General features: G+C 42.1%; 1 protein-coding gene across 1 annotated transcript in view; it reads right to left on the reverse strand.

Annotated features, from left to right (window-relative positions):
- septin9a (septin 9a) overlaps positions 1-12,180 on the reverse strand; it is a 133,587-nt gene extending 121,407 nt beyond the window's left edge. The window contains exon 1 of the mRNA XM_072693336.1: positions 12,072-12,180. Coding sequence (XP_072549437.1) covers positions 12,072-12,093 — 22 coding nt within the window. The 5' untranslated portion in view covers positions 12,094-12,180. The remainder of the gene's footprint in view (positions 1-12,071) is intronic.
- Positions 12,181-12,895: the final 715 nt, after the last annotated feature.

Below are 12,895 nucleotides of genomic sequence, written 5' to 3' on the forward strand. Positions count from 1 at the left end.
CACCACAGTTTTACATCACCGTAACTTGAGAGGCTGCTGTCCAAGAAAGATGCCTTTGCTTTACTTCCCCAAGAATTTACTTGGGGAAGTAAAGGTAAAGCATTTAACCCCAAGAACATTATACAACTGTTAAGCATGGTGGTGGTAGCAGTGTCCTCTGGGGCAGTTGTACGAGGGCTACCTCATAATTCTTCGGTATAACCTCAAACTATTAGCTAGACATTTGAAGTCAGGACACAATTGGGTGTTTAAAATGGACAATGAGCACAAAGATACTTTAAAGGACACTTTAACAGTTCTGCCAAGCAAAGTGGTCACATATTCAGCCATGGGCGCTGCCACTATGAGCAGAGAATGGCTGGTTCAAATCCCAGGTCATGCCATGTCTGCCATCAGCAACCAGAGCCCAAAAAAGCGAAATTGGCCTTGGTCTCTGGGTAGGTAGATCTTCACATCACTTATGTGGGATGCTGGCCGGCACGGGTGTCTGCTAGTTGATGCATCAGAGTTGGATACCAGGCTCTTCCCTTCAAGCATAATTGGTTGACTGGCAACAGTTTAAAAAAGAGGCAGTGGCTGGTTGTGCATGTGTCAGAGAAGCCAAGCATCAGTCCTTACCCTCCCAGTGCACGGATGTGTTGCCTGTGATGGGGGAGAGTACTAACAAATATTGGGGAGGAAAATTGGCCATCAGCAACCAGAGCCCAGGGGACATCTGTTCAAGAGACAACTTGATAGGAGACATTTAAGCCCATCAATGGCAAGCACAACATTTACACACGTCCTTTACTCTGTTGGGTTATGGCTGGACATTCAGGAACCTTCTTTATCCCACTGTAAAGGCAACTGTTTAGATTATAATTGTTCATTATCATAATTAATAGTTCATAATCATAACTGGGGGCCTAGGTGGCCTTCTAATTGCCTGGAGCCCTGGACAAGCAACCATAGCCTATGTACATGAATACAAAAAGAGCTATTAATACAAATCTCTTGAGAAGCTTGAGGAAGAAGCTTTGGCATTACCTGAAAGCAGCTGCTAATTTGGCCCAGCATTAACTGGTAATAGCACTAAATAAAAAGCCTTGTGCCATTAAATCAGTCGCAATGGAGAAGTGTTAGTCGGTTAGGCTGGGAACAAAGCGCCAAAAAAACAAACTTTTTTACCCAAATACTGAAACTTGAACCTCCGCTGGCATCTCCGCTGTCTGATCCTAAGGGATGAGGGAAGGGAAGAAATGTCCCAGTGGGGCCTTTAAGAAGGCCGAATGCTGAGATCTTGTGCTAACAGGAATTTTCTGCAGTGACGCAACCCTGGTGTCCCCTGTCATTATCTGCAGGTTAATGCATTATATACGGCGTGAGTCAGGCCTCAGCTCCAGAACACTCATGATTCACTCTTCAAAAGGAAATGGCAGTGATAACATGACAAACGCAGATAATGACATAGCTTTGAATTTGGCAAGGGCCCAAAATTCCTGTGGACACCTACACTTAACTAGCTCTCCGCTGTAGGGTCAGGAGGCTAGAGACAAGAGGAAAAGAGAGAGAGATTGAGAAAGCCAGGACAGCACCGGCCTGAGGCTTACTGAAAACCCCCTTCTCAGTGACCAGCATCTACAAATGCTGAATTACGTAACACAGGAAGAAGCTCATTAGTGCTGATTAATAATGCATATCTATTAAACAGGGTCAGTCTAAGGTTCACTCGAGTTAACTCTCTAACTGTTCAGCACTTGGGCGGATCAATCATGTTTTGGGCTCGTGCTGCAGCCAAAAAGCTAAAGATGAAAAGAGGATAGATGGCTTCTACGGCAGGATAACGGTCCTAAACACATCTCAAAATCCACAGTGCCTTAAAAATGCAGGCCCAGAGTGGTCCAGCAGAATAAGGCGCTGTCGTAATGACCAGAGGATCGCTAGGTCGAATCCCTAGACATATGAGGCAGACGAGGCCTTCGCGAGCACAACTGTCCTTGATGGGCAATGGGTGTCTGCTGGCCCATGCTTCATAGGCGGGTCCACTGCACTTTCCTCTGAGCGTGTTGGTTGGCAGGTGATGTTGCACTGGTGGCAGTTTGGAAAAAGTGGCAGTGTCTCTCTGTACATGTCAGAGGAGGCATGTGACAGTCTTTATCTTCCCAGTGTCGGGAGCATTGCATGAGATGGGGGAGATTATGTATGGGTTGGGTAATTGGTGATCCAAAAAAAGAACTGAAAGACTCAATCGCTCCAGGAAACAGGGCCACTGAGCCAGGAAAGCCATGAGGCAACACATCGAGCAAGACCACATGTGTGCAGCACCATCATGCTGGTGTGTGAGTGGAGAGCAGAGTTGTGCTAGTGTGAGGAGTATGGACACACTCATATGGACATGGACAGGAGTGGGCCGAGTGGAAAAAGGAGAGACCTTCAAGTTAGTCAAGCTCAGAACAACAGACTCCACTATTAACTTTTACTGTGGCATCGCTCCAGACCATGTCAAAATAAAAGACTCTAATACAAACAAACAAACAGACCGGCAGAATAAAAGTGACTAGTACAAAAGAACAAACAGGACATGTCAGAATTAAAGTCAATAATACAAACGAACAAACTGATTGGCAGAATACAAGTCATTAGTACAAACAAACGAACAAACTGACCGGCAGAATAAAAGTCACTAGTGTAAACTAACACACTGACCAGCAGAATAAAAGTCATTAGTATAAACTGACCGCCAGAATAAAAGTCACAAGTACAAACGAACCGACAGTTTCAGAATTAAAGGCACTAGTACAAACTAACAAATGGGCTGCCAGAATAAAAGTCACTAGTACAAAGGAACAGACAGTTTTAGAATAAAAGTCACTAGTACAAACTAACAAACTGACCACCAGTCCCTAGTACAAATGAACAAACAGAACATGTACGAATAAACTGATCGGCAGAATACAAGTCACAATCACGTGTCAGAATAAGTCACTAAGACAAACAAACAAACTGACTGCCAGAATAAAAGTCACTAGTACAAACGAACAGACAGTTTTAGAATAAAAGTCACTAGTACAAACGAACAAAAAGGCAGTCTCCGAAAAAAGCCACTAATAGAAATGAACAAACAGACCATGTAAAAATATGTTACACCACTGCTTAGTACAAACCATGCAGGGAGCCCATATTTCAGTGGTAAGGTTGCAGTGATGTCAATACTGTATTGAACAAATGTGTGAAATATGTAAAACTGGGCCAGGTTTTCCAAAACAGTTCTAATCATGACACCAAGCCAGTCTCTACCAGTTAAGATGTTCTTAAGACTAGGATCCTTAAGGGAAACCGGGCCCTGTTTGGCATCTATTCAGAGCTCTGCGCAATCAAATCTCTGACAGTGAGCATCGTTACACCTCTAGCACGTAGTAAACCAAGATGAGGGAACTTGACACAAACCTGAAGCAAAAGGACACAGTGGACTGCTCTAGATTATGCTGCGGGTCGTGACTCCGGTGAGTGGAGATAACGTTTAACACTAACACAAGCGCTGCTAACAGCACTGCTAACACCACTAACGCGCCTGAGAGGTGAGGGGCCACATTCCTGCGCCTGAAACATAATAATTACAAAGCCACAATCTGTTCTCAGAGAAATAGAGAGGGGTGTGGAAACAGAGAGCGCAAAAGACAGAGGTACAGGAGGAGAGATTGAGAAGGAAAAGGAAAGGCCAGGATAGAGGGAACCATCTGGTCTTTTGAGCGGAGTCAGTCTAAACTCAGCATGGTAGAAAACACAGAGCGTGCTCAGAGTAATGAAAATGACTGTAATCCAAACACAGCGGCACAGAGGCTCCTGCCACAGACCCAGCCTGCAATGTTAACAGAATGAAAACGTTCCACTATTTTTCATCAAGTTAAATGAGGACAAAACAGACATGCTGGTTATTGGTTGACAGGGTTCCTAAAGATTTACAGGTGGCTCTTGGTGCCCTCACATCAAGATGTTTCCTAGAAATCTGGATGTTAAAGTTTTAAAGTTAAAAAGTTTGCTTAGTCAGTTTTCTACAACTAAGAAACATTGCAAAGCTAAGACAGACATTGTCTGTTCAGGACTTTGAGAGAATTATTCATGCTTTTGTGTCGTCTCGTTTGGACCTCTGATGTTGGCAGCTGTACTTTTTAAAATATATATTTTATATATAAAAAGCGAAACACAGGGACGTGGGCGGGTGCTGAGCTAAAAGCTAACCCAGCCATCCAGCTACAATCTTGAACCAAGAACCAAGCTAGCCACTCAATGCGAACCAGCTAATACAAGCAGAGCTCATCATTTTTTTTCACAATGAAAGGAAAACCATTGTGTGTCATTCTGAGGTAAGGTAACAGTGTAACCGTGGTAAATAGGCTTGTAAAACCTCATCTGAGCAATTTTCACACCCCAAACACGGTGTGAAAAAAGTCATATGCTTACTAATGATACATCCTAAACAACTTAAATAGTCAATAAATGCATTCTATGGAACTTTTAATAAATACTTTTTAAATAAAAGTTTGACAACATTATAATTAATTGCAATTCCATAGAATTAAACCAGCTGTATTACTGTTGATTCTGAAACTGTAAGATTCTGAACGGACAACCCTGTTCAACATGACAGGTTTGAAATAATGAGAAAATTGAGGGAAAGTATATAAATAATCAAAAATAATATTGATTTAAATATTTTAATATTCACTGCAACACAGCAACATACTGTATATGATGACACAACCTTGATAATTACTGACTCCAAACTTTTGAGTTGTGTAAACGGGCAGAGGTGAGCACTCTGAGTGGGCTGTGTTGCGTCTGCCTCGTCACAGAATGAGCTGTAAAGTCAGCAGTGCTGATAGAGCAGGCTGGAGAGGATGATGAATGGGGAGGTCAGTGGGAGATAAAGACACTATCACAGCTGAGTCCCTCCAACCGCATGAGAATCCCTCCTCCTCTGGGCAACAGTCCAAAACACAGATTAACAAATACATCCATTCATCTACAATCTTTCATTTCCTGCTGAGCCAGCGAAGTCCCTGACCGCTATTAAAGGGCTCATAACATTAAGAAAAATCCTAAGTTTCCTCAATGTTTGAGAATAAAAGGATCTGTGTTGTAAAAACAGCCTGTACCAAATTAACTATCTCTGTGACGTCACCAAAACCAACTGATTTACATGTGTACTACAGTATCTCCACCCAGTCACACAATTTTTAGATAGCAAATTACCCAACCCACTTGTCAGTACTCTCCCCCTTCACATGTAATGCTCCTGACACTGGAAGAGTAAGAACTGACAAATGCGCAACGAGCCAGCACCTCTTTTCAAACTGCCGCTAATGCAACTTCACTGGGCAACCAACACGCTTGGAGGAAAGGCACCCAGCTCACACTGAGGTGACGCGGGGAAAGAGAGCGGGCCACCTACCTTCCAGGAGAGAGCAAAGCCAGTTGTAGTCCCTTTGGCTCTGGCTGCTGATGGTAGGCAGCATGACCCAGGATTCGAACCAGCGAACCTCAGGTCACAGTGGTAGCACCTTAGTCCGCTGGACCTTGTGTGAATTGCTGATTTGTGAAGACATAGCATAGAAGCATAGACGTATCCTTCGCTGCTTTACATATCCCATGATTCTCTGGGTTAGCGCCAACTTATTTGAGAGAAAAAGCAACATGGAGAATGCAAGCGGCGCTATGTACGATCATTTTCCCTTATTATTTTATTTTTTGAGGAGAAACTGTCAGTGTAACATTGGCCGAATCTTGGCTAACAACGTAAACGACTAGCTGGTATCCTGTCAACGTCATGCCGTATTGCAACCTTTGAAGTTCGTCTCAAGCGCAATTTGCATGTAGGTACCTTCTAAGGTACTAACTTATGAGACAGCATAAGTAGCAAGGCATCGAGGCAGCTGCCTTCTGTTTCGAACACAGCCAAGGTCTCAGACCTTCGGATCAGGGAATCGGGCCTGAGGTATGCCTCCAGTTGTAAGGAACCGTCAGCTGAATCAAATTTTCCAGCTAACACTCATTAAACATGGGCTCCACTTAGCAAATATCTAAATGGCTGTTTTTGATGTTCATAAGGCAGGTGAAGGATGTAAGAAGTTAAACATTTTCAGACTGTGGTTCTTACAGTGTGGACTGTTTTTCCTAAGAAACTAAAGTTATATGTCATATGCTGGGAGCACAGGTAAACTAAAACCCCTGTAAAACGCCAAAAACCTCCGTAAAAATTTAGCTTTTGAGTCAGGAGGGTGGTGCACACTTCCACTGTGCAGCTTTGCTTGCACAAACGTAATTTGCTACAGAACATCTAGAGAAGCCAGATTTTGAAAAGATGTTTTGTGATCTCAAGTCAAAATAAACAGTTTGGCCTCAATCAATAAAGGTACAGAAATAATGGAACTGCACTTCATGACAAGAACACCTGCCAACTGTGAAGCAAAGGGATGGACTGGTTATGCTGTGCTGCTGCCAGTGTCATTGGTAATATGCTGGATTCCACAAAATACCAGAACATCCTGGGGTGTGTGAGTGAGGTGAGGTCAGGTTTTGATGCTGGGTGATTAGTTTTTCTGGATTACAGATGTCACTACAACTCCATCCCAAAGGTATTAGATGGAGCTCTATCACTCCATAGAATGCAGTTCTAATGCTACTCAGCCCGATACTGGAGGGACTTGTACCACTTAGTCAACACTTGGCACTGGACATGTGTGGCTGATCCGCAGCATCCTATTCTATCTGCAATGCTTTTCTATGGAGACTACACAAATTGTGTGCACAATTGCTTTGGCTTAATTAGCTATATTTACTCATTTGAGGGTCCTCTCTACATTGCTCCAATGTAGGTAACCACCTACGACAAGTTTTTTCTTTAGCGTTACAGTGCACCTAATCACAGCTAATTAATTCAATAATATAAACATATTAATAAAAGCAGGCTGTTGAGTTAGCGGCCAAATGGAGTTGTTAAATAATCTCAAATAGACAAAGTCTGATGTGAGTGATCCATGCTAACCGGTGTGGTATGAGCTTTCATCCCAGAGAATTGTTCTACCAAACAAGTCTTGGCTGATCGACGGCATTCAGGCTATGGGGTGGGGGGTTATTGTGCAAGTTCCATTTTTTGCCGAATCAATTCAGCGTGCTCCATTCACTACAACCAGCATTCAGCACTCCTGTCCAGAGTATCCCTTAAAGCAGTGCACGTGTTAAGCAGTGTCAATACGTCCCCCGACTCGTCCTTCCTTCCGTAGGCCAGAGCCGGGTTTGAGGAATAGTCTCTGAATGAGATCAGCGTCTACGCACACACAAGGCTCGAGTGTGCTGCCAGAGAGCGAGAGAAAGAGGCCGAGATCGACTACATGATCCAACATGTGTGTGTGAGTGCAGCGGGGTGTGTGTGACAGTGACTTTGGCAGCTCCTACATTCCACTCAAATCATTGTGTACACAGCGCAGAGAGGGGTTATAAAGCTGAGCAGATTACAGAGGACAAAACACGCAGCTTTTCTCAACATTAACCCGCAGCGTAACCGCCCCACACTGAATGGTGTGTATACAAGCAGCTAGGCTGTGAGAAAGGAAGTTGAACGTTGCTGCACAAAAGGCCACAACAAAGCACACCACGACAATGCTGAGGCGGTCTGGTGATGCCTGTGATGAAGTCGAAAGGTACAGTGAAGCCTTAGTATTGAAGTGGTCGGGGAGATGGTTTATTCATAAAGCATATAGTCAAATAAACTGGCCACGCTTATTAAACACTAGGAACGTGGGATGAGCTTGGGATCATGACGGTGTTGACGGACTGTTGCTTTCTAAAACCATAATAACCAATATTTACCAATATTTGAAGCCTCATTTATCATATTCTGAAAGAGCAGAATGTTTGGGTGGTGCTGGGAGACTGTGCTACAGCTCCACATGCTTTGAGGAGAGCACTAACGGCCACTGCTGTTATATCAGCTAACAGACGGCCGCACTGGCTAGAATTGCGGCAAGTGGAAAGGGAGAGGGTGGACCATCTGACCAGAGAAAAAACCTGCAGGCTTCCCATTAAAGGCCAAAACGTATAAAACATTATATAATCTATATAAATTATACACATAGCTCCCAGGTATTTTACAACTCCTTGTCAACTCCTGATGTGAAATCATTTTATAGTGGCATTAATGTGTGTATTAGACTCATCCTCTCTGTTTTGAATGAGCCATGGAATAAAATCTGGTAAAGATCTGGAGAAAAAAGCCCAAATGCAGTTACAGCACCACAACCACGGATGTAACGATATAAAACAGTTCCACACTGCACTGAGTTATTGCTATCTTACACCCCGCCAACAGTCTATTTTCACACCTCCCGCCTGCATCGTTTAAATAGTGACGCTGCTTGTAAATATATCTACACCGATGGGTGTGGTGGTGGTCTCGAAATGAGGTGTTCAGGTCAATTTCTGGCGTATCGCTATCTTGGCAATGGAAAACACAGGTGGTGCTCCACTGACTGAAAACAACCTAGGCAGACGTCAACAGTCAGACGTTCGTTGCTATCTTGGCAGTGAATTGTCAACACCGGCGTGTGCCCAACGTGTGTACAGTCCTGCTTTGCGTCATTGAAATAGCAATCCGCCAAAGTCAGATCGCAAAAAAGTCAGAACTTTTCCCATCGTTACGATCAATAATAAAGACACACTGACGCCCTAAATCAAGCTGTACGGTGCGCAGAACGTCTCAGAGCTAGAGGCCAGTTAGAAGACTGTTACCTCCAGATAGCTTTTGGAAGCCTGATTCTTTTAGGAAGTCCTGACTCTGTAAGACGTCCAAATTTTAAATGATAACAGACCCAGGTTTGAGTTACTCACATTACAGATAGAAAAGGGAAGAGTTTGGTAGTTAAGGAAGCGGTTCCATATAGAACCATGACAACCCAAAGAGCCAAATGGTTCTTTTCCTGGTTGAATGGTTCTTCATTTACAAAGAAAAGCTCTAGATCTGTAGATATCTACAGAACAATCTTAGTGTGAAAAAAGATCTACTGTCAAACCTTGTTAACTTTTTTAGTGATTACACTTTTCAAGGGTTCTTTGAGGGCTGTAAAGCATTAGGATGCTTAAATGGTTCTCTGTCTGGCTACAGGGTTCATTGCACTGGTGAGAATCTCTCAGCTGATGGTTCTATGCAGCACCTAAAAGAGTTCCAGTGCTGTTATGTAGCAAAAATTTTATTTTAATACTATCCTGAACCTTTATTTCTTACACTCTTCAGAGTACTTTAAGGGTTTTTGGTAAGGGCAGTGGATCTATATCTATATCTAACTTTTACAACTCAATAAACCATTTGGATGCTTAAAATGTTCTTTGCTTAGCTAAGTAGTTATTTGAATGGGGTATTTAGCACCACAAGAGGTTCTATTATTAGGGGATAGGGTTTCCATTATCCACCGATGATGTCTTTAAAGTTTTTTGCCTGGCTGAAGGGTTCATCACATACAAAGAAACCCTGTTGTAGATCCCATAAAAATGGTTCTACATGACACAGAAAATGGTTCCACTATTTGACTAAAGAGTCAGCACTACATAGAACCTTTTTTTCTTACATCCAACCAGAGCTCTTCAAGGACTGTTTAGTAGGACAGTAGTTCTATACAGAACCATGAAACTTAAGAAACTACTGGATGCCTAAATGGTTCTTTGCCTGGCAAATGGGTTATTTGCATTGTTGGAAAAACTTTTGCAGATGCATCTAAATAGATTTTTTTTGTGGTTCTCTATATTTATAAGGGTTCCACTATCCACTGATGAGGCCAAAGACGCGTCTCCTGCTCTGGTACTCAATACAGTTCGACTTGTACAGGCCTCTACCTTCTTCCTCCAACTCTAAAGCTCACTCATGTCCCACTCAGCATGAGCATTAGGAATGGAAACATGGCTCTGCTGATAAAAACAGCACCATATCAAGATTTCCAAACTGGATGGAACTTGCCATGCAGTTAACTATCTTGGGGGGAGTTTATAGGTTTCCTTGACACACCCATTCATTACCAGCACACAGGCGGTGTAAATAAGGCAGCCTGGAGAACCGGCTTTTCTATCTGTTTATCAAATCGGGATTTAGATATGTATGGATGAGTGCCAGCCTCTCTCGTAAATCACAGTGTTTTGTCTGCAGTTACTGTATGTTCAGAGAGCCAACATGACCAAGGCCAAGCAAATGACTTCCCATGAGTCAAATGTTCTTGCACCTCAGTACTCCAGGTATAAGCTACTCACTCACTCACTTTATATCTATACACTGGTTCTATAGCACCAAAATGGTTCCACCTGCCATTGTCAAGTAAAATAATCCCTCAGGGGTATATTCAGCCCATTTTGTTCGCACTCTTCACTGGTTCTCCAATGGTTCTTTAATAAAAGCAATGATTCTGTACAGAACCATGACAAGCCAATGAACCGTCTGGTTGAAGTGTTGAAGAAACCCTCTAGAATATCTGTAGCTTTTTAAAAAGGGTTCTGTACAGCACAGAAAATGGTCCCGCTATTAGTACTACATTGAACATAGAAGATGTATTTTGCCTACACAGTTCTACAAGGGTTGTTTTATAGAACCAGGAAAACTCAATTAACCTTCTGGATGCTTCAGTGGTTCTTCGTCTGGTTAAAGGGTTCCTCATGTACAAAGAAACCTACTGAAACCTCCTGTAAATAGATCTTAGGGTTCAAATTCCCCTTCTAAACATTTACACTCTTCAAGGGTTCCTCAGGAGTTCTTTAATAAAAGCAATGATTCTGTAAAGAACCATGACAACTCAATTAACCTTTTGGATACTTAAATGGTTCTTCGTCTGGTTAAAGGGTTCCTCATGTACAAAGAAACCAACTGAAACCTCCTGTAAATAGATCTTAAGGTTCTAAGTAGCACTAAAAAGGGTTCAATGATTCTGTAAAGAACCATGACAACTCAATTAACCTTTTGGATACTTAATTGGTTCTTCGTCTGGTTAAAGGGTTCCTCATGTACAAAGAAACCAACTGAAACCTCCTGTAAATAGATCTTAAGGTTCTAAGTAGCACTAAAAAGGGTTCAAATATCCCTTCTAAACATTTACACTCTTCAAGGGTTCCTCAGGAGTTCTTTAATAAAAGCAATGATTCTGTAAAGAACCAGGACAACTCAATTAACCTTTTGGATACATAAATGATTCTTTGTCTGGTTGAATGGTTCTTCATGTACGAGAAACCCACTAAAACCTTATGTAAATAAATCTTTATAAGGTTCTAAATAGCACCAGAAGAGGTTCAAATACTCCTTCTAAGCATTTACACTCTTCAAGGGTTCTTCAGGAGTTCTTTAATAAAAGCCATGATTCTGTAAAGAACTGTAACAACTCAATTAAACTTTTGGATGCTTAAATGGTTCTTTGTCTGGATGAAGGGTTCTTCAAGGGTTCTTTAGTAAAAGTAATGATTCTGTATAGAACCATGACAAGCCAATAAACCATCTGGATGCTTCAATGGTTCTTTGTCTGGTTGAATGGTTCTTCATATACAAGAAACCTACTAAAACCTTATGTAAATAGATCTTTACAGGGTTCTAAGTAGCACCAGAAAAGGTTCAAATACCCCTTCTAAGCATTTACACTTTTCAAGGGTTCTTTAGGAGTTCTTTAATAAAAGAAATGATTCTGTAAAGAACTGTAACAACTCAATTAACCTTTTAGATGTCTTAACTGGTTCTTCATCTCGTTAAAAGGTTTTTATGTACAAAGAAATCAACTGAAACCTCATGTAAATAGATCTATATAGGGTTCTAAGTAGCACCAGAAAGGGTTCAAATACCCCTTCTAACCATTCACACTCTTCAACGGTTCTTCAGGGGTTATTTAATGAGAACAGTGATTCTGTAAAGAACCTTGACAACTCAATTAACCTTTTAGATGCTTAAATGGTTCTTTGGCTGGTTGAAGGGTTCTTTAGTAAAGGCAATGATTCTGTAAAGAACCAGGACAACTCAATAAACCATCTGATTGCTTCGATGGTTCTTATGGAGTGTCCTCCACAGCTGGACTCACCTGAAGTCGACGATTTCCTCATGTTCAACAGCAGCAGCAGCAGCAGCGAAGTCTCAACGCCTCCAGTAGGAAGAGCAGCAGTAGCTGGCTAATTCAGTCACGACTGCAGACTAAGACTAGGACTAAGGGCCGTCACCTCGCGCCGTGTGTGTCTCCAGTCTCTCACGTGTGTTCGCTCCGGCTCCGCCCCCTCCTCAAACTAGCGCAGCGGGCTGGGAAAGCGGTCGACTTCACACCCGTCCCAGAGAGGCAGAATACTGTCGCCTAGGGCTAACACACCTGAAGGCTGACTCCGCCTCGGTGGAGGAGCAGTAACGTACACACCTGACCCCTCCCGCTCGGAGGCGGTTCCTGGAGGCTAGCCTACTGTATGCTAGCTAGCGTTAGAATGGGGCGATAGCTGCAGCCAGCGAGCTGACGTTAGTTATGAGTAAACCCGGAGCTCCGTCCACTCGTGTAGGCACGTGTAAACTACCTGAGTGTTTCCAGCATCATCAGCATCAGATCTGTGAGAAAAGTAATCAGCATGTAATCAGCTCTCTCTTATAGCACTAATACCAGAATAAAGTGTGACTATGTGGCATTAATAATGCACTATATATCATTTATTGTTATTATTATTATCATGTATACATTTTATAATTCATATTAAAATATGTTTTTATTTTTGTTAAATAGCCTTTTGAATAGCCTTTGTTTTAATAAGGCACTACATATCATTTATTGTTATTTTTTACATTATTATTATTATTATTATGATGATGATGATTATTATTAATTGTATTGTTATTATGTATACATTTTATAATTCATATTAAAATATG

Source organism: Salminus brasiliensis, chromosome 12 (genome assembly GCF_030463535.1).
Source record: "Salminus brasiliensis chromosome 12, fSalBra1.hap2, whole genome shotgun sequence".
Lineage (NCBI taxonomy): Eukaryota > Metazoa > Chordata > Actinopteri > Characiformes > Bryconidae > Salminus > Salminus brasiliensis.